Below are 21,412 nucleotides of genomic sequence, written 5' to 3' on the forward strand. Positions count from 1 at the left end.
GGGGGTCAGGGTAGGCGGGGAGGGAGAAGCTGTTAGCTTGCCCTGCTCTTTGACCAGGAGGAGGCTCTTGTGATGTTTGCTGATTGTAAACCCTGGAGATTGTGTGTACTTTCATTGCATTGCAGACTGTAGTGTTGCCTGCAAACACAGCTTCCATCTGCTTCCAGCTGAGCTGCTCTGGCAAAGGGAATTTAAGAAGGACACTGAGACACTGGAAGGTGTCCAGAGAAGGGCAAGAAAGCTGGGGAGGGGTCTGGAGCACAGCCCTGGGAGGAGAGGCTGAGGGAGCTGAGGTTGCTTAGCCTGCAGAAGAGGAGGCTCAGGGGAGACCTTCTTGCTCTCTCCAACTCCCTGCAGGGAGGTTGTAGCCAGGTGGGGGTTGGTCTCTTCTCCCAGGCAAGCAGCACCAGAACAAGAGGACACAGTCTCAACCTGTGCCAGGGGAGGTTTGGGCTGGAGGTGAGGAGAAAGTTATTCCCAGAGAGAGTTGTTGTCCCTTGGGATGTGCTGCCCAGGGAGGTGGTGGAGTCCCCATCCCTGGAGGTGTTCAGGAGGGGATTTGATGTGGCACTTGGAGCCATGGGTTAGTTATCAGGAGGTGTTAGGGAACAGGTCATAAGTTGGACTTGCTGATCTCCGAGGTCTTTTCCAACCTGGCTGATTCTGTGACTCTCTAATTCTATGACTGCCAGAGCCAAAGGAGCCACCTGGAATGGGGAGCCTGGGCTGGATGTGCTGCCCAGGGAGGTGGTGGAGTCCCCATCCCTGGAGGTGTTCAGGAGGGGACTGGATGTGGCATTTGCAGCCATAGTTTAGTTGTCAGGAGGTGTTGGGGATTAGGTCATAGGTTGGACTTGCTGAGCTCTGAGGTCTTTTCCAGCCTTATTGATTCTGTGGTTCCATCATTCTATGATTCTATCATTCTGTCATTCTGTCACTCTGCCATTCCCTCAGTGTTGGGGGAGGAGATTTCCACCCCCCACATCTCCAAGTAGGGTAAATCCTGGGATGTTTGCTACATACTCCTTGCAGTTTTGCCTATAGATACAACTTCCACCTGCTTCCAGCTGAGCTGCTCTGGGAAAGAGAATTTAAGAAGGACATTGAGAGACTTGAAGGTGTCCAGGGAAGGGCAATGAGGCTGGGGAGGAGGGGTCTGGAGCACAGCCCTGGGAGGAGAGGCTGAGGGAGCTGGGGTAAATCCTGGGTGTTTGGTGCATACTCCTTGCAGTTTTGCCTACAGATACAACTTCCATCTGCTTCCAGCTGAGCTGCTCTGGGAAAGAGAATTTAAGAAGGACACTGAGAGACTTGAAGGTGTCCAGGGAAGGACAACGAAGCTGGGGAGGGGTCTGGAGCACAGCCCTGTGAGGAGAGGCTGAGGGAGCTGGGGTAAATCCTGGGTGTTTGGTGCATACTCCTTGCAGCTTTGCCTGCAAACCCAGCTCCCATCTGCTTCCAGCCGAGCTGCTCTGGCAGCGCTAAGGCTGGGGGTTGAGTTTCAGGCCAGCCCGAGGCTGGAGGGGCGAGGCACTCACGGCGAAGCGCAGGCCGCTGAGGTCGGCGTCGGCCTCCTGCAGCCAGTCGTAGAAGTCCTGGGCGTTGTCGGTGGGGTCGCCCTCGCCGTAGGTGGCCATGCAGAACACTGCCAGGGACTTGTCGATCTCCGACAGCCGGCTCAGGTCTGCCTGCAAGCACAGGAGACAGCCTCAGGGACCACACCGCGGGGGGGATGCTGCCCACCCTCCTGCTGGGCACTGCTTGGGCCACGCCTGGAGTCCTGGGTCCAGATCTGGGCTCCTCAGTTCAAGAAGGACATTGAGAGACTTGAAGGTGTCCAGAGAAGGGCAAGAAAGCTGGGGAGGGGTCTGGAGCACAGCCCTGGGAGGAGAGGCTGAGGGAGCTGGGGTTGCTTAGCCTGGAGAAGAGGAGGCTCAGGGGAGACCTTCTTGCTCTCTGCAACTCCCTGAAGGGAGGCTGGAGCCAGGTGGGGGTTGGTCTCTTCTCCCAGGCACCCAGCAGCAGAACAAGAGGACACATTCTCAAGCTGTGCCAGGGGAGGTTTAGACTTCATCTTAGAATGAAGTTCTTCCCAGAGATTAGCCCTTGGGATGTGCTGCCCAGGGAGGTGGTGGGGTCAGCATCCCTGGAGGCAGGTAAGAAAAGCCTGGAGGAGGCACTCAGTGCCATGGTCTGGTTGATGAGTTAGGGCTGGGTGATCAGTTGGCCTTGGTGATCTTGGAGGTCTCTTCCAACCTGGCTGATCCTGTGGGCTCCTGCTTGCACCCCAGGGTGGAACCAGGGAGCTGTCTGGGGTGGAGCAGACCTCTGGGATCATTATTGTAAGGGCAGCTAACAACCAGAACTAACAGCTAGAACTAACAACCAGAACTAACAACTACTTAATAGCAAATAATGGCTTGAAGCTTGAGGAGAGCAGGTTGAGACTGGAGAGGAGGAAGAGAGTCTTTGCAGTGAGGGTGGGGAGAGCCTGGCACAGGTTGCCCAGGGAGGCTGTGGCTGTGCCCTGCCTGGAGGTGTTCAGGGTGAGGCCTTTTGTAGCTGAACATCCCCAGGGAGGAGGACATCCACAACCTCCCCTGGGCAACCTGCAGGTTGCCCAGGGGAGGTTGTGGATGTCCTCCTCCCTGGAGGTGCTGGAGGCCAGGCTGGATGAGGCCCTGAGCAAGCTGTGCTGGTGGGAGGTGTTGGAAGTGGCTGAGCCTTGAGGTCCCTTCCAACCCCAACCCATTCTATGCCTCAGTGGATTACTGAGTCCAACCATCCCCTCAAAGAGCTGATCACAAAGGCACTGGGAAAGGCCAAACCCAGCCAGAATGGCAGGAGAAATAAAGCTGAGCACCCTCACTGCAAGGCAAGTCAGCACTTCCCACTGCTTCCCCTGGGGGGCTTGGTTTTCCATAGGATAACCTTAAGGGGACCAGGAGCTGTTGGTCACTCTGGAGAGCACCAAATGCCAAGGGCAAAGAGTGTGGCAGTGTGGGCCCAGGGCTGGCTGCAGCAAGGAACAAAGGAGCAAGCTTCATGCTGCCAGGGGATGACTCACAGCTCCCAAACCTTCCAGCCTGCCTTCCTCTTGCAGTCATGCTGCAGTGTTCACAGCTGCAGGATGCCAGAATCCCTCACTCCAGGGACAAGGGAGGGCTGGAGTGAGTCCAGAGAAGGGCAACCAAGCTGGGAAAGGGTCTGGAGAGCAGGGCTGGGGAGGAGCAGCTGAGGGAGCTGGGGGTGGTGAGGCTGGAGCAGAGGAGGCTGAGGGAGACCTCATTGCTCTCTGCAGCTCCCTGAGAGGAGGCTGGAGCCAGGTGGGGGCTGGGCTCTGCTCCCAAGGAACAAGCAACAGGACAAGAGAACATGGCCTCAAGTTGCCCCAGGAGAGGTTTAGGTTGGACATGAGAAACAGTTCTCATCCAAAAGGCTTCAGGTTTGGGTCCCTCACTCCAAGAAGGACTTTGAGGGCTGAAGCAGGGCCAGAGAAGGGCAACCAAGCTGGGGAAGGGTCTGGAGAGCAGGGCTGGGGAGGAGCAGCTGAGGGAGCTGGGGGTGTTCAGACTGGAGAAGAGGAGGCTGAAGGAGACCTCATTGCTCTCTGCAGCTCCCTGAGAGGAGGCTGGAGCCAGGTTGGGCTCTTCTCTCTAGGAACAAATGACAGGACAAGGGGAAATGGCCTCAAGTTTAGCCAGGGGAGGGTTAGGCTGGACATGAGGAACAATTTCTTCCCCTTGAGGGTTGTCCAGGCCTGGCCCAGGCTGCCCAAGGCAGTGGTGGATCCCCATCCCTGGGTTTCAAAGCCCTGGGGCTGTGGTGCTGGGGGCTGCTGCTGCCCTGGCAGTGCTGGGCTCAGGCTTGGACTCAGCGATCCAAAAGGCCTCTCCCAGCCACGACAACTCCACCATTCTGTTGTGGGATTCTAAGCACCAAGCCCATCTCTCAGGCTCATTGTTTTATCCCCTCAGTGCCACTCCTCTGAGGGGTAGCTGTCCCTGTCTGGGTGTCCCCAGGCTGCCCCCAGGGCTGCTCACCAGGTCATACTCCTCGGGGTCGGCGGCCATGCCCCGCATGCCGTAGCGATGAGCGTCCTTGGCCAGGCGGTTGGCAAACTCCTCTGCTGTGCCAGTCTGGGAGCCATAGAACACCACAATGTTCCTGCCCTGCAGAGGAAGAGAAGCCCGTGAGGCACTGATGCCTTGGGGAGCACTCACAGCTGCCTGGGGGAAAAGCCTGGCCTGCAGCAGGAAGAGTGTGGCCAGCAGGAGCAGGGAAGTCCTTGTGCCCTGTGCTCAGCACTGCTTAGGCCACACCTTGAGTCCTGTGTCCAGTTCTGGGCTCCTCAGGTTAGGAAAGAGGTTGAGAGGGGCAGAGAAGGGCAACAAAGCTGGGGAGGGGTCTGGAGCACAGCCCTGTGAGGAGAGGCTGAGGGAGCTGGGGTTGCTTAGCCTGCAGAAGAGGAGGCTCAGGGGAGACCTTCTTGCTCTCTCCAACTCCCTGAAGGGAGGTTGTAGCCACCTAGAGGTTGGTCTCTTCTCCCAGGCAACCAGCAGCAGAACAAGAGGACACAGTCTCAAGCTGTGCCAGGGGAGGTTTAGCCTGGAAGTGAGGAGAAAGTTCTTCCCAGCAAGAGAGATTGGCCACTGGGATGTGCTGCCCAGGGAGGTGGTGGAGTCCCCATCCCTGGAGGTGTTCAAGAGGGGATTGGATGTGGCACTGGGAGCCATGGGTTAGCTGTCAGGAGGTGTTAGGGATTAGGTCATAAGTTGGACTTGCTGATCTCTGAGGTCTTTTCCAACCTGGCTGATTCTGTGACTCTCTAATTCTATGACTGTCAGAGCCAAAGGATGGGGATGGGGATGGGGATGGGGGTGGGGAGCCTGGGCTGCAGCATAAAGGCAAGCAAGGGGCTGCAGCTGGACAGCCCTGCAGGAGGGTTTGCAGCAGCAGGCTCCAGGCTGAGCTGTTCACATCCTGCAGAGCTCTTGCCAGGCTCAGAGGAAAGCCACAGCCTCAGACTGAGGGGAAAGCCACAGCAAAGAACAAACCCTTTCAGGTTGATTCTCAGCCTGGAGGCTACAGTAGCTCCTGGGAGCAGGGAATTCCCTGGCTGAGGAAGCAGAGCTGCCTAAGCTGGGGTCCAGGCAGGGAATTCCCTGGCTGAGGAAGCAGAGCTGCCTAAGCTGGGGTCCAGGCAGGGAATTCCCTGGCTGAGGAAGCAGAGCTGCCTGAGCTGAGGTCCAGGCAGGGAATTCCCTGGCTGAGGAAGCAGAGCTGCCTAAGCTGGGGTCCAGGCAGGGAATTCCCTGGCTGAGGAAGCAGAGCTGCCTGAGCTGAGGTCCAGGCAGGGAATTCCCTGGCTGAGGAAGCAGAGCTGCCTGAGCTGAGGTCCAGGCAGGGAATTCCCTGGCTGAGGAAGCAGAGCTGCCTAAGCTGGGGTCCAGGCAGGGAATTCCCTGGCTGAGGAAGCAGAGCTGCCTAAGCTGGGGTCCAGGCAGGGAATTCCCTGGCTGAGGAAGCAGAGCTGCCTAGGCCTGGGGTCAGTGCAGAGCACTGAGCTCCTGCCCTGCTGCCACCAGCTGCTTTGAAGCAGAATGTTAAGCAGACCCAGCCTCTGCTTCTCCCTCTGCTTCCCCTGGGGCCCAGCTGAGTGAGGCACAAGATGCCAGCTCTGTGCAGTTCCCATTCCAGGGGGAGCCTGCCTGGGAGCCAACCACACAGCCAAGCAGCAGCCAGCCACTGCCTCTGCAGCCTCTGCCATCCCCCTCCTGGCTCTGAACCTGCCTGACACTGCTTCCATTGCACCCAATTTACACTTGGATTGGTTTTCCTCTAAGGGTTGCTTAGCCTGGAGAAGAGGAGGCTCAGGGGAGACCTTCTTGCTCTCTCCAGCTCCCTGAAGGGAGGTTGGAGCCAGGTGGGGGTTGGTCTCTTCTCCCAGGCACCCAGCAGCAGAACAAGAGGACACAGTCCCAAGCTGTGCCAGGGGAGGTTTAGGCTGGAGGTGAGGAGAAAGTTCTTCCCATCAAGAGAGATTGGCCACTGGGATGTGCTGCCCAGGGAGGTGGTGGAGTCCCCATCCCTGGAGGTGTTCAGGAGGGGATTGGATGTGGCACTGGGAGCCATGGTTTAGTTGTCAGGAGATGTTGGGTGACAGCTTGGACTTGCTGATCTCTGAAGTCTTTTCCAACCTTATTGATTCTATGAACTCTCCAGCACAGCTCAGAAGAGCTGCTCCTGCCAGCCCACACAGCCTTCCTCTGGGGGCTCTCTGCAGCAGACCTGTTCCCACACCAGTCCCCCCTGCTGACAGCTGGAAGCCTGGCAGGCCAGCAGCTCCCCCAGCGGCAGGGAGGAAGCTTACCGTCTTCTTCATCTTCTCGATGAAGCTGCTGTCCCTCGCTGGGGCTGCTCTGCAAGACAGGAGAAGCCCCTGTCAGATGAGCACAGCCATTCCTCAAAGGGCCAGGGATAAACCAATGAGGGAAAAGGGGACCTCAGATGTCAGAAAGGCTGCCCAAGGGGTGGGGGGATGCCCAATGCCCAGCTCAGGGCTTCTCTGCACACAGAGAAGGAGCTCAGAGCAGAGGGGAAAGGCTGAGCTCCTCTCTTCCTGCACAAGGCTCCACAGCAGGAGCTGCAGCTGACCCCAGCAGGATGGGATCCATCAGGGACCTGGACAGGAGGAGTGGGGCTGGGTGAGACCTGTCCAGAGAAGGGCAACAAGGCTGGGGAGGGGTCTGGGGCACAGCCCTGGGAGGAGAGGCTGAGGGAGCTGGGGTTGCTTAGCCTGGAGAAGAGGAGGCTCAGGGGAGACCTTCTTGCTCTCTGCAACTGCCTGAAGGGAGGTTGGAGCCAGGTGGGGGTTGGTCTCTTCTCCCAAGCACCCAACACCAGAACAAGAGGACACAGTCTCAAGCTGTGCCAGGGGAGGTTCAGGCTGGAGGGGAGGAGAAAGTTCTTCCCAGCAAGTGAGATTGGCCCTTGGGATGTGCTGCCCAGGGAGGTGGTGGAGTCCCCATCCCTGGAGGTGTTTATGAAGAGCCTGGATGAGGCCCTTGGTGCCATGGTTGAGCTGATCAGATGGTGCTGGGTGAGAGGTTGGACCTGATGATCTCTGAGCTCTTTTCCAACCTGCTTCATGCTATTCCATTCATCACTGAATCCTCCCAAGGGCTAAGCCCAGGCACTCAGCCCTGGCTGGCAGGAAACCTTCACTCTCTCAGCTGCTCTGAGAGGCTTCACAGCTCAGGGCTTAGAAGGATCTCCCAGAGCAGGTCTCCAGAGACACCTGAAGCCAAGCCATGGTAGGAGTGAAGGGAATGGAGAGCTCCCTGCTTCCCCCACCACCATGGACAGGCAGGGGATGGGTCCTGAGCCCTGCCCCTCAGAGAGGATTCCCCAAGCTCAGACAAGGCTCAAAACCAGAAACAGCTGCCAGCCACAAGTCCTGCTGCACCCATCTCCCAGGAGGCTGGAGCAAGGTCTCCTCTCACATGCAGCAAGTGACAGGACAAGAGGGAACAGCCTCAGGTTGTGCCAGGAGAGGTTCAGGCTGGATACTAGGAACAACTGCTTCCCAGAAAGGCTTCTCAGGCCCTGGCCCAGGCTGCCCAGGGAGCTGGGGGAGCCCCCACCCCTGGAGGGGTTTCAAAGCCACCTGGATGTGGTGCTGAGGGCTGTGGTTTGGTGGCAGTGGTGGGATTGTGAGCTCTGGGAGAGGGCTTGGATGTGATGATCTCAAAGGTCTCTTTCAACCTCAACCCTGGTAAGGTTCCATGAGTCCCAGAGCCCTGTGGAGCAGACAGACCCAGCTGGTCAGACCCCTGGCGCCTCAGCTGCCTCTCCAGGTCCCCAGGGCTGATTCCCACACCAGGGTCTGTGGATCTCTGGCACAGAGGCAGCTTTCTGCAGCTCAGATGGAGCACAAACCACAGCAGCCTCAGGAGCACCGAGGAGGAGGCTGACACCACCCTGGCTGCTCTGTTAGGGAGGGAGCCAGAAGAGCTTTGCCATCCTGAGCACCCCCATGGTGTCACAGGGGGACAGCAGCCCAGCCCTGGGGACTCCCACAAGTCCACTTAGGTTCTGGGGGTCTCTCCAAAGCAGGAGGACAAGTTCCAGGAGCTCACTTGCTGCCTTCCTTGCTGAAGCTTTCACAGTGCCTTCCACAGCCCCTGGATCAGCCTTTCCCTGTGGCACTGCCATGCAGAGCTGCCATCTGCTCAGACAGGCAGCCCACCCCTACAGCAGGGCACCCACAGCAGCTTGCCCAGCACCACACTGCCCAGGGGGGGTTGGGAGCTCTCCACACAAGGACACTCCACAACCTCTCTGGGCAGCCTGCTCCAGGCCTCCAGCACCCTCACACCAAACAACTTTCTCCTCCTCTTCACATCCAACCTCCTGGCCTCCACTCTCTGCCCCTTGCTGCCCCTTGGCCTGGCCCTGGCCACCACTCAGCAGAGCCTGGCCCCAGCCTCTTCAGCAGAGGGGAGGAGGGACGTGGGAGCCATGGCTGCCTCTCTTTCACAATGGAGGAATGCAAGGCTGGGTCTCCTGTGGGAAGAGAGAAGCCTCCTCCAGGCAGTAAACAAATGCCTTTGGCTCTGGCCCATGTGAGAATGTGCACAGCCCACTAAGAGTTTCCTAAACTCTGCAGCCCAGAGGGAGGGATCTCTGTGGCTGTGCAGAGCCATTGGCAGAGCACAGGGTGGGGGCTGTCCAGCCCTGCTTGCCTCCAAGCCCCCCGAAGGGGCTGCAGAGCAGTGCCTGCCACCTCCTGGCACCACCAGGCTGGTACAGCATGTATGACAGAGGAGCAAAGCCTACCCCAGTGCACTGCCCAGGGCTGTGCTCCCAGGAGAGCTGCTCTGCACCTCCCCCTTTGCTCTCTCAGCACTGAACAGTCTCCCTGCATTGCTGGGTACAGCATACCACAAGGGGCTCAGGAGCAGCCCCAACCCTGCTGCCCCCTAGGCTGCTCACAGGACTCAGCTCTCCCTTAGCTTTTGGCTGCTGCACGAAGCCCTTTGGTTTGCTGCCCCCTGCCAAGGAGATCCAATTAGAACAGCTGCTGGGTCAACTGCTACACAAAACACTTCTGAAGGAGGGGGAGAGGAAAAGAGGTTTAGATCCTTTCAGCAAGCTGCCTTTGGGAGAGAAAAGGGAGCAGCACATGCGGCTTGTCTGCTGTCAAAGGAAGCAGTGCTGCACTGAAGAGCTGTGGTGGGGAGCAGTGTGTGCCTCAGGCATGGGAGAAACCATGAGGCTGGCTTTGGGAGGAAGGCTACACAGCCACCTGAGGCTGCTTCAGCAAGGGGGCTTGAAAGTCTGAGCTGCAAGAGGTGCCCCAGAGGCAGAGAGGACACTGAGAGGCACTGCCCAGCCAGCAAGACGCAGAGCAGAGAGCTTGGGGGAGAGCTCCCACGGCTCAGGGAGCTCAGGGCAGCGACCACGAGAGTCAGAGTGAGGGGTGGAGGAGAGGAGGTAACTCCACTGTGGGAGCAAGGCTGTAGCTGGGATGGGTTGGGGACCCCTGGGGAGAGCCCACAGGGAGCAACTCCCAGGGCTCTGTCGTTTCGGATTCGGAGGAGAGGAGGCAGCCAGAAGGAAGTTCCAAACAACTCAGCAACATCAAGGTGCCCACCTCGACCACCACACCAGGGTGCCCACCTCAGCTGAACCCCTCTCCTTCAGGAAGCTCCCCTGCCCGGGGCTCTGCTCCCCAGAGCTGCTCTCCAACCCGCAGCGAGGACGCAGCCCGGCCGCCGCCGGGGGAGCAGCGCCGACAGCAAGGAGAGCCAGAGCCTCTCTGCCCTTCCTTCTCCTGCTGCTGCAGCAGGCAGAGGCAGCCCTCTCCCCCCAGCCCTGGGGCAGCAGCAGGGTCCCCTCTGAGGCCAAGCAGATAACTCACCTCGCCGGGGCCGCCTCCTCCCGCGGGGCCGAGTACGCACAGCCCATGGTCCGGGCGGGCAGAGGCAGACAAAGAGTCCCAGCCCTGCGCCCGCACCGGGGGGTGAGGGGGGATGGATCTAACTTAGCTCTGGAGCAACACACTCGGAGGCCTTCCCATCCTGCTCCTCCTGGGCATCAAAGCCGAGCACCAGCCTTTTGTTAAGGAGAAGAGAGCCGGCACAAAGGGCCCCGGGCAGGGTCATAGCAGGAGCGGTGCCGTCTGCTCGGATCCTCCCGGTGGGGCTCTGGAAGTTCCCCAGCCGAGCCGCACAGTCCCGAGGAGCTGCAACATCTGGCAGCCCTGGCAGAAAGGAATTAGGAGTGGAGAATGAAAGCTCCCAGGATCCTCCAAGCTGAGGGCCCTCTCCCATCCGTGAGGAGCAGGGGGGACGGGACACAAAGCCCTCCCCCGGGCCGGTTCCCTTGGAAACTGTTTATCCCACAGCTGCCTGGAGAGCCGCTGCGCTGTGGGAAGGCTGAAGGAAGCGATTCCAGACGCCAGGGGTGACCGTGGCAGTGCCACGGCAGGAGCAGCTCACGGCAGCGTTTGCTCCCTCCGGGCTCCCAGTTCACTGAATCAGCGCTGGGCTGCCCCCCCTGCACACAGAGGCAGCAAGGAAGCTCAGCAGGGCGAGGAGCTGCAGCGATTCCTGCCACAGGAAGCCTGCCACTCGCCAGGGATTGGGACTGGGGAGCTGCAGAAGGCAGATAAGCCCCAAAGAGTTAAAGAGAGGGGGGAGGGGGGGAAGGGAAAGGGAAGGGGGTGTCACCCAGCAGGCCAGGGGCTGCCACCCCTGCTTCTGCCCAGGAGTGGAGTCTGTAGGACTCCAGAGCAGGCAAGGAAGGGCAGGGATGGCATTCAACAAGTCCAAGTGCCAGGGGCTGCACTTTGGCTATGGCAACCCCAGGCAGAGCTACAGGCTGGGGGCAGAGTGGCTGAGAGCTGCCAAACAGAGAGGGACCTGGGGGTGCTGATTGACAGCTGCCTGAACATGAGCCAGCAGTGGTCCAAGAGGGCCAATGGCATCCTGGCCTGCATTAGGAAGAGTGTGGCCAGCAGGAGCAGGGAAGTCCTTGAGCCCTGTGCTCAGCACTGGTTAGGCCACACCTTGAGTCCTGTGTCCAGTTCTGGGCTCCTCAGTTCAAGAAGGACATTGAGAGACTTGAAGGTGTCCAGAGAAGGGCAACAGAGCTGGGCAGGGGTCTGGAGCACAGCCCTGTGAGGAGAGGCTGAGGGAGCTGGGGTTGCTTAGCCTGGAGAAGAGGAGGCTCAGGGGAGACCTCATTGCCCTCTACAACCACCTGAAAGGTGGTTGTAGCCAGGAAGGGGTTGGTCTCTTCTCCCAGGCAAGCAGCACCAGAACAAGAGGACACAGTCTCAAGCTGTGCCAGGGGAGGTTCAGGCTGGAGGTGAGGAGGAAGTTCTTCACCGAGGAAGTCGTTCATCATTGGGATGTGCTGCCCAGGGAGGTGGTGGAGTCCCCATCCCTGGAGGTGTTCCAGAGGGGACTGGATGTGGCACTTGGAGCCATGGTCTAGTCATGGGGTCTGTGTTGATAGGTTGGACTCGATGATCCTCGAGGTCCTTCCCAACCTTGGTGATTCTGTGAGACTGTGAGACTGTGATCTGCGGCTGGCAAGCAGGCGGAGGAGCTGCTGCATTCCCCAGCACTGCCTGTGGAGGAAGCACGGTGGCTGTGGCTGGGTGGTGACTGAGAGCCCAGCTGCCTGATGACATCTGCAGAGCAGGCTGGGGGAAGGCTCTGGTGGTTTCAATTAAGGCTGGAGCTGGGCAAAAGGCAAGAAATGCTCAGGCAGTGGCACCCCAGCCTGCCCCACACCCAGGGGCTTGCACAGCACAGCCCCAGGACAGCTCCTGCCAGGGAGACCTCTGCAGATGTTGGGCTCTGCCCTTCCTCTGGGACTTCAGGCAGGCAAGGGAGCAGCAAGGAGCTGTAGCTGAGCCCCCAAGACACATGGCTGGGGCAAGAACATGAGCATCCCTGGGCCAGGCAGGCTGGGGGAAGCCAGCCCAGATGTTACCCAGAGGGGATTCTGACCATGCATCTCTTCTTCCACCATCAAGAGCAACTGCAGCAGCAGCTTCTCCTCTCCCCTGCAGCTCCTGCTGAGCTGATGTGGCTTATCACAGTATCAGTCAGGGTTGGAAGGGACCATGAGGATCATCTAGTTCCAACCCCACAAGGGGTTGACCAGGGCTGGTCCCTGCTGCTGCTGCTGAGTGGTGGCTCCCAAAGGCCCCAAGTGCTGTGCTCAGGCTGGAGGTGCTGCTTGCACTCTCCCACCACACCACCAGCAAAGCCATTGTAGAAGCAGCAGCAGCCCCCAGGCCCTGCCCAAAGGGCTGCTCAGCACCTTCCATCCTCCACTCCTCCCAGGCTCAAGCTGGGGGCCGAAGTGACACAACAGACACAGTCCTCAGGTCCCCCAATGCCATCAGATGAAGCAGTCCAGGACAGCCTGGGGAGTCCAGGCAGAGAGTATGCTGAAGAGAGGCAACATCTCTTTAAGGTCAAGGTCCTCCCCTGGAGACAGCCCCACCAAGGGCTCTCTCCTTGGTGGATCTGGAGCAGCTTCCCTGCCTGCCCAGGGAGCAGCAGCTGCAGGCAGCCAGCTGCAGGCAGTGGCCAGCAGCCTGATCCTGGACCTTGCTGCTTTGCTTGTTCCTCACAAAGGAAACTCCACCCAGGACTTAAGGATGACAGGAGGGAAGGAAACCTGTGGCTGCTTGTTTTCCTCCCCCCACTCCTTGTTTCCTTCCTGGTTCCAAGTGTCCCATAGAAGAGGACAGAAAGGCTGCAGGAAGAGGCTGCCTGGGAGGATGGAGGCACCACCAGCTCACAGGACAGCCTGGCTGCAGCCACCACAGCAGGGTCAGGCTTAATACAGAGGAAGAAAACTCCTTCAGAGCCTCCTCTTGCACTTCACCTGCCTGGCTGCCAACCCTCCCAAGCTGCAGGTGTGTCACCCAGGGGCTGCTGCAACCTCACCTCTCCCTGCTGGGTACTGCTGCTGGGAGGTGCTGCTCAGAGCCAAAACTTTGCTCACAGCAGCCCCAGGAAGGCTCCAGGCTGGGGGCAGAGGGGCTGCAAACTGCCTGAGGGAGAAGGACCTGGGCTTGCTGGTTGGCAGCAGCTGAAGATGAGCCAGGGGGTGGGCAAGAAGGCCACCAGCAGCCTGGCTTGGATCAGCAGTAGTGTGGCCAGCAGGAGCAGGGCAGGGGCTGTCCTCCTCTGCTCAGCACTGGTGAGGCCACACATCAAATCCTGGGCTCAGTTCTGGGCACCACAGCATAAGAAGGACATTTGAGGGGCTGGAGCAGGTCCAGAGAAGGGCAATGAGGCTGGTGAAGGTTCTGGAGAGCAGGGCTTGTGGGGAGAGGCTGAGGGAGCTGGGGGTGTTTAGCCTGAAGAAAAGGAGGCTGAGGGGAGACCTCATTGCTCTCTACAGCTCCCTGAAGGAAGGCTGGGGTGAGGCTGGGGTGGGCCTCTTCTCCCAAGTAACTAATGACAGGATGAGAGGCAATGGCCTGAAATTGTGCCAGGGGAGGGCTAGGCTGGAGATTAGTTCAAATTTCTTTGCTGCCAGAGTGGTCAGGGATTGGCACAGGCTGCCCAGGGAGCTGGTGGAGTCCCCATGCCTGGAGATGCTCCAGAAACAAGCAGATGTGGCACCTGGAGACACAGTCAAGTGGTGAGGGAGGTCTTGGGTAAAAGATTGGAATCTTGTATCCACTTCTGGACCCCTCAGTTCAAGAAGGACCTCAGGGAACTGCTTGAGAGAGTCCACCCCAGAGCCTCAGAGCTGCTGCAGGCAGTGGCACATCTGCCTGGGAGGCCAGGCTGAGGGAGCTGGGGCTTGGAGCAGAGGAGCCTGAGGGCTGCCCTCAGTGCTGGGGATCAAGATGTGCAGGGCTGGAGCCAGGCTCTGCTCAGGGATGGCCAAGGACAGCACAAGGGGCACTGGGGGCAAGCTGGAGTAGGGGAGGTGCCAGGGGAACACTGTGAGGGTGGCAGAGAGAGAGGCTGCCCAGAGAGGCTGTGGAGTCTCCTGCTCTGGAGCCTTTCCAGCCCCCTCTGGCTGTGTTCCTGTGTGAGCTGCCCTAGAGCTGGACTCAATCTTTCAAGGTCCCTTCCACTTCCATGTTCTGAGCTTCCTCCTCATGGCCTCACAACCAACCTCTCAGGACTGGGGAGGACCTGCAGGAACTCTGCAGCCAGCACAGAGCCAAAGGACTGACCTGGTGTGGTTACCTTCTGCAAAGGCTACTGCAGAGCACAGGCCTAGGCTGAGGCTCACCTCCACTGTGCAAGCACACAGGGAACAGACCCCTGGAGACCTTTGGTCTCTGCTGCAGGGCCTTGGGCTCACCCACACACCCCCCCCAGGGCCTTCCAGCCCCTCCTCAGTCTTCCCCCCAGGGGCCTTCCAGCCCCTCCTCAGGCTTCCCCCCAGGGGCTTCCAAGCCCCTCCTCAGGCTTCCCCCCAGGGGCTTCCAAGCCCCTCCTCAGGCTTCCCCCCAGGGCCCTTCCAGCCCCTCACCACTGGTCCAAAAGGAAATGGAGTGAGCTAAAAAAGCCCACAGAAAAGTGGTGTTAAGCCTGGGGTGTGACCAAGACAAGGAACTAAATGCACTGAAGATCTCCACCAGCACAACCTGCTCCTGGCCCTCAGCCCGTTGCAGGAGAGAGGGTGGAACAAGGACCTCTCCCTCTCCAGATTCAGCCTCTTGCTGCTGTGCTCATGTGGCACTGAGGCCAGGCAGGTTGCACAAGAGCTGCCAAGCAGCTCATGCTCCAGAGCTATGCCCCAGCCTCTCAAACCTCTTCCTTCTCTCTGAAGCTAAGGGGAGAAGAGATTCCCAGCAGGAAAGCTGCTCAAGAGCCTGGCCACCATTCTCCAGATTTCAACACAGCTGTTATCAGAGAGCAGCCAAGGCTACCCTGAGGAGCTCTGAAACACAGCCAGAGGCTCTGCTTGGGCAGGGGAAGCTCTGCTGGGGGCCACACGGTGGGCTGAGGCAGAACTGCAGCCTGGCTCCGCACCAGGGGGCTCTGCACAGCTCGGGGAGCACAGGGCACAGACATGGGAGGGGACAGAAATGCACTGTGGGATCAAGTGCCCTCCCCTGGAGACCTCCTCCCATCCAAGGAGCCACCATGGCCAAGCTGCAGAGGTGGTGCCCAGGTGGAGCTCAGGAGGTGCCACAGGAGCAAGTGAAGAGCTCTGCTCCTGCTCAGAACCATCCTCACTATCAACCCAGGCTGGGGGTGAGGAGAAAGAGAGAGAGAGCAGCCCTGGGGACAAGGACCTGGGGGTGCTGGGGGGAAGAAGCTGCACAGGAGCCAGCAATGGGCACTGGCAGCACAGGAGGCCAAGGGCAGCCTGGGCTGTATCCAAAGCAGTGTGGCCAGAGCTGGAGAGAGGATCCTGCCCCTCTGCTCTGCTCTGTCCTGGGGAGACCTCACCTGCAGGGCTGGGGCCAGCCATGGGGGCCCCAGCACAGGAAGGATGTGGACCTGCTGGAAAGGGTCCAGAGGAGACCACAAAGGTGATCAGAGGTTGGAGAACCTCTGCTGTGGGGACAGGCTGAGGGAGCTGGGGGTGTTCAGCCTGGAGAAGAGAAGGCTCTGGGCAGACCTCAGAGCAGCCTCCCAGTCCCTGCAGGGGCTCCAGGAAGGCTGCAGAGGGACTGCTCCCAAAGGCCTGCAGGGACAGCCCCAGGGGCAGTGGTTTGCAATGAGAGCAGAGCAGATTGAGATTGGATGTGAGGAACAAGTTGTGCCCCAGGAGGCTGCTGGAACACTGCAGCAGGTTGCCCAGGGAGGGAGCTGAGATCCTGCAAGTGAGGCTCAGCAAACTGCGAGCAGCCTGCTCGAGGGGAGGATGTCCCTGCCAAGCACAGGGGGGTTGCACTGGATGTCCTTAGGAGGTGCCTTCCACCCCAAATCACCCCATGGCTCTATGAGCAGGACAGCCTGCAGCCCAGGGGCTGTTACTCACAGTGTCTGCATCTTGGGCAGCTCGGGGACCTCCTCCTTTCTCTTGCGGAAGAAGAGGCAGTAGGTGACGAGGCCGACGATGAGCGAGATGAGGAACACGTCTGTCATGCTCACCAGGGGCTCCTGCTGGGCAGGGCTGCTGCCTTCCACTGCTTCCCCCATGCTGCTCAGGGGCACTGCTGAGCAAGGACAAAGGAGTCAAGGCCAGAACTCACCCAGCACAGAACGCGGCAGAGGGGCACGCGGCAGTGGCACAGAATAAACCAGGCTGGAAGAGACCTTCAAGATCACCAAGTCCAACCTCTCACCCAGCACCATCTGAGCAACTAACCCATGGCACCCAAGCACCCCATCAAGTCTCCTCCTGACCACCCCCAATGATGATGACTCCACCACCTCCCTGGGCAGCACATCCCAAGGGCCAACAACTCTCTCTGGGAAGAGCTTTCTCCTCACCTCCAGCCTAAACTTCCCCTGGCACAGCTTGAGACTGTGTCCTCTTGTTCTGCTGCTGGGTGCCTGGGAGAAGAGACCAACCCCCACCTGGCTCCAACCTCCCTGCAGGGAGTTGGAGAGAGCAAGAAGGTCTCCCCTGAGCCTCCTCTTCTCCAGGCTAAGCAACCCCAGCTCCCTCAGCCTCTCCTCACAGGGCTGTGCTCCAGACCCCTCCCCAGCTTTCTTGCCCTTCTCTGGACACCTTCCAGCATCTCAACCTCTTTCCTAACCTGAGGAGCCCAGAACTGGACACAGGACTCAGTGTGGCCTAACCAGTGCCACACCACAGCCTGGGGCACTGCTCAGCCTGCCTCTCACTGCAGGCTTTCAGTGCTAGGAGCACAGCAGAGCTCAGAGGCTCCATGGAGAGCAACTATGCACCACAGAGCTGCTGGGAAGTGATTGTGCCCCTGGACTGGGCACTGGTGAGGCCACACCTCGGGTGCTGGGTTCAGTTTTAAGGCCCTCACTCCAAGAAGGGCATTGAGGGGCTGGAGCAGGTCCAGAGAAGGGCAACAAAGCTGGGGAGGGGTCTGGGGCACAGCCCTGTGAGGAGAGGCTGAGGGAGCTGGGGTTGCTTAGCCTGGAGAAGAGGAGGCTCAGGGGAGACCTTCTTGCTCTCTGCAACTCCCTGAAGGGAGGTTGTAGCCAAGTGGGGGTTGGGCTCTTCTCCCAGGCACCCAGCACCAGAACAAGAGGACACAGTCTCAAGCTGTGCCGGGGAGGTTTGGGCTGGAGGTGAAGAGAAAGTTCTACACAGAGAGAGTTGTTGGCCCTTGGAATGGGCTGCCCAGGGAGGTGGTGGAGTCCCCATCCCTGGAGGTGTTCAGGAGGAGACTTGCTGGGGTGCTGGGTGCCATGGGTTAGCTGTTTGGCTGGGTTGGGTTGGTTGATGGGTTGGATGTGATGGTCTTGAAGGTCTCTTCCAACCTGGTTTATTATTAGCATTATTCTTCCCATCTGCCAAGGCAGAGTTTCAGGGACCTGGTGCTCACCCAGGGCCATACCCAGAGGCCCTGGAAGTGCAAGGATAAGCTCCCAGCTCTCAAGTGCCCAAGGAGCCCTGTGACCCCTGCCCTGGAGAGCCAGCTATCACTGCTCCTTCCCTCCTGCTGCTCTGAGCCCAGCCCAGGGCCCCACATTATCTCCCCAACACACAGGGCTGCCCTCTGGCCAAGCTAATGAGCTCCAAACTCCATGTGGAGGGGCAAAGTGACTCTCCTCTCCTACCTGGGCACCCTGCCAAGCCAGGAGACTGTGGACCTGCACACAAAGTGACTCAGAGCTGCAAGGGTGCCACCAGAGAGAGAGAGAGAGGAGACATCCCATGGCTGAGCCAGAAGGGGAGTTAACCTCTGCAGCAGAGCAGAGCTCCCAGCCAGCCCTGCTGGGGGCTGAGAGAGGAGCAGCAACTCCAAGCTGTGCCTGGGCTGAGCACTCAAGCTGGTCGAGGCTGGAGGTCCTGCTGCTGCAGCCAGGAGCTGGGAAGCAGGGGAAGGTGATGCTGAGGGAGTGCTACAAAGGGAGACAGGGCATGGCCTGCAGCAGAGAATCCTCCCCCCAAAGCAAAAGGCCAGCTCCAGAGGACACCAAGTGCTCTGCCACAGCTCACCAGCCACAAACCAGCCCTGGGGAGCAAGGAGAAGCCCACTGCCAGCTGGCAGTGACCAGGAGTGGGCTCCTGGGCACTTCTGCACCCAGCTAGTTCCCAACCCCACAAGCAGAGCTTGGCAAGTGCCTGTGCTCTGGAGGGCACTGCAACCCCCCTGCAAAGCTTCCAGAGATGACACAAAGCAGGGGGGAGGAAGAAAAATGTGAGTGATGTGAGTGGAGAGGAGCAAACTGAGCACTCCTGCCCAGCCAGCAGGTCACCCTGCCCTCCCTCCCCTGCAGCCCTCCCACCACCCTGTGCCAAGCAACAGCTGGGGGCTATTTCTGTGCAGCTGTAGACTAAACTGCTGGGGAAAGCCTCCACAGCCAGGGCTCAGCTGCCAACAAGGCACAGCTCCCAGCAGGGGCTTCTCCTCCTCCTCCTCACTCAGTGCCAAGGAGCTGGGCCAGCAGCAGCCACCAAAGGAATCCACTGGGGGGGGGAAGTGTTGCTCCCTTCTTGCCCTCACTCCTGAAGGAACCCCAGAATCACAACCACAGAGCCAGCAAGGTTGGAGGAGACCTCAGAGATCAGCAGGTCCAAGCTGTCACCCAACACCTCCTGACAGCTAACCCATGGCTCCCAGTGCCACATCCAATCCCCTCCTGAACACCTCCAGGGACGGGGACTCCACCACCTCCCTGGGCAGCACATCCCAAGGGCCAATCTCTCTTGCTGGGAAGAACTTTCTCCTCCCCTCCAGCCTAAACCTCCCCTGGCACAGCTTGAGACTGTGTCCTCTTGTTCTGCTGCTGGGTGCCTGTCAGAAGAGCCCAACCCCCACCTGGCTCCAACCTCCCTTCAGGGAGTAGGAGAGAGCAAGAAGGTCTCCCCTGAGCCTCCTCTTCTGCAGGCTAAGCAACCCCAGCTCCCTCAGCCTCTCCTCCCAGGGCTGTGCCCCAGACCCCTCCCCAGCCCTGCTGCCCTTCTCTGGACACCTTCCCTCAAGCTCTTCTCCTCCTCACTGCCACTCAGCTCACCTGCAGGCCCCAGCCAGGAGCTGCCAGCACTTCCCGCTCTCACACATGCCTTTGGTTCCTGGGGCTGCCTCATGTCTCAGGGTACAGAACCCCTGGGGGCTGCTGCTCACTGCCTCCCCAGGCAGCCTCAGCTGCTGCTCCCAGGGCACAGCCCCAGAGCCCTCCTGCTGCCCCCAGGTGCAGGCAGGAGGCTGCCTGGACAAACATCTCCAGCACTGCAGGCTGCATCTGCCCAGGGCCAGCTCCCCTTGCTCAGCCTGCAGCAGGGGGGGCAGTTCCACTGCTGCAGGGCAGCACTGGCCATGGCAGTCTGTCTGTCCTCAGCAGGGGCCTCTCCTTCCCCCACTTCCCTTGCCCAGCCCTTTCCCTTTGCTCAGGGGGAGACAGAACCCCCTGGGGCTGGGTTGGTTGGGGGCAGGGGCTGCAATCCTTCCCTCTGAGCACCACTCACAGCACCATGCCCAGGGAAACCCTCCTGACACCTCCACAGCCACATCACCACCATGAGGATGAGGGCTCCAGCTCAGCAGCCCCAGGTGGAACACACTGAGGCTCTGTGCCCCTGGCCCCACAGCACCCCAGGCTCCAGGCAGCTCAGCTCTGGACCTTCAGCACCTGCCCTGCCCCAGGAGAGGAGCTGGGGGCTGCTCTGCAAGGTGTCTGCAGCAGCCCTCACTGCTGTGCCCACAGCAGCAGCACTTGTGTCCTCCTGGGAGCCAAGCTGCAGGGGCTGGCTCCCTCAAGCCTCCAGAGGGGCTCTGCTCTCCCAGGCAGAGATGCCTGGGCAGGAGGCAGCCTCAGGAATGCAGCTCCCAGGAATGCAGCATGGGCAGATGGGGGGGAGGAGGCTATCTCCTGCCCTTCACCACTCTGAGGCTCTCCAGGACTTCCAGGGAGAGCCCTGCAGCTGCAGGACAGCTGAGCCACCTACCCCTACCCACTGCCCACAGCCAGGGGCAAGAGCACCACTGCCAGAGGCCATGGGGCTGCTGCAGGAGCAGAGGCTCAGCCTGGGCTCCTCTCTGCCTGCACAAGGCTCCACAGCAGCAGCTGCAGCTGACCCCAGCAGGATGGGATCCATCAGGGACCTGGACAGGAGGAGTGGGGCTGGGTGAGACCTGTCCAGAGAAGGGCAACAAGGCTGGGGAGGGGTCTGGGGCACAGCCCTGGGAGGAGAGGCTGAGGGAGCTGGGGTTGCTTAGCCTGCAGAAGAGGAGGCTCAGGGGAGACCTTCTTGCTCTCTCCAACTCCCTGCAGGGAGGTTGTAGCCAGGTGGGGGTTGGGCTCTTCTCCCAGGCAGCCAGCACCAGAACAAGAGGACACAGTCTCAAGCTGTGCCAGGGGAGGTTTAAGCTGGAGGTGAGGAAGAAATTCTACACAGAGAGAGTTGTTGGCCCTTGGGATGTGCTGCCCAGAGAGGTGGTGGAGTCCCCATCCCTGGAGGTGTTTGAGGGCCTGGCTGAGGTGCCATGGTTTAGTTGATCAGATGGGGCTGGGTGAGAGGTTGGATCTGATGATCTCAAAGGTCTTTTCCAACCTGGTTAATTCTATTCCATTCCTGCAGCTTCAGTATCTACCCAGGCTGGGGGATGAGAGCTGGAGAGCAGCCCAGCAGGGGGGAGCTGCTCCATCCCTGGAACCCTTCCAGGTCAGGTTGGTTGGGGCTGGGAGCAACCTGCTCCAGCTGCAGCTGTCCCTGGCTGGCTGCAGAGGGTGGGAGTGGATGAGCTTTGAAGGTTCCCTTCCCACCCACCCCAGCCTGGGAGGCTATAAAGGTTATACACTGCCCTCTAACCCTGAAGGCAACAGATGCTCTCCAGACAAGAACTGTGAGGATGGGCCCCATGAGGGGTGGGCCCCATGAGGGATGGGCCATGGAACTGCTAGAGCAGGTCCAGAGGAGGCCACCAAGATGATCAGAGGGCCGGAGAACCTCCCCTATGGGGACAGGCTGAGGGAGCTGGAGCTGCTCAGCCTGGAGAAGGCTGCAGGGAGACCTCAGAGCAGCATTTCAATACCTGAAGGGGAAGAGAATAGAATAGAACAGAATAAACCAGGTTGGAAGAGACCTTCAAGATCATCAGGTCCAGCCTATCACCCAGCACCATCTGAGCAACTCAACCCTGGCACCAAGCACCCCATCCAGCCTCCTCCTGAGCACCTCCAGACACAGGGACTCCACCACCTCCCTGGGCAGCACATCCCAGTGGCCAATCTCTCTCTCTCTCTGGGTAGAATTTCCTCCTCTGGGGATGTGAGAGCTCTCTGGGCATCCCAAGCCCATCTCCTACCCTGCT

The 21,412-nt window shown here is 59.8% G+C and overlaps 1 protein-coding gene across 3 annotated transcripts in view; it reads right to left on the reverse strand.

The window, feature by feature from the left end:
* POR (cytochrome p450 oxidoreductase) overlaps positions 1-21,412 on the reverse strand; it is a 57,269-nt gene that overhangs the window by 20,667 nt on the left and 15,190 nt on the right. The window contains exons 2-5 of one of the 3 annotated variants that reach the window (XM_068165404.1): positions 15,991-16,165; positions 6,374-6,422; positions 4,044-4,172; positions 1,539-1,688 (exon numbers count right to left, since the gene is read on the reverse strand). In XM_068165404.1, the coding sequence (XP_068021505.1) occupies positions 1,539-1,688; positions 4,044-4,172; positions 6,374-6,422; positions 15,991-16,151 (489 nt within the window). In that variant the 5' untranslated portion in view covers positions 16,152-16,165. Of the gene's footprint in view, positions 1-1,538; positions 1,689-4,043; positions 4,173-6,373; positions 6,423-9,925; positions 10,179-15,990; positions 16,169-21,412 lie in introns of those variants that run through there. The other 2 variants (XM_068165405.1, XM_068165406.1) reach the window with 2 other exon arrangements.

This window comes from Melanerpes formicivorus, unplaced genomic scaffold, assembly GCF_026170545.1.
Source record: "Melanerpes formicivorus ecotype bairdi unplaced genomic scaffold, bMelFor1.0.p_v2 SCAF_88, whole genome shotgun sequence".
Lineage (NCBI taxonomy): Eukaryota > Metazoa > Chordata > Aves > Piciformes > Picidae > Melanerpes > Melanerpes formicivorus.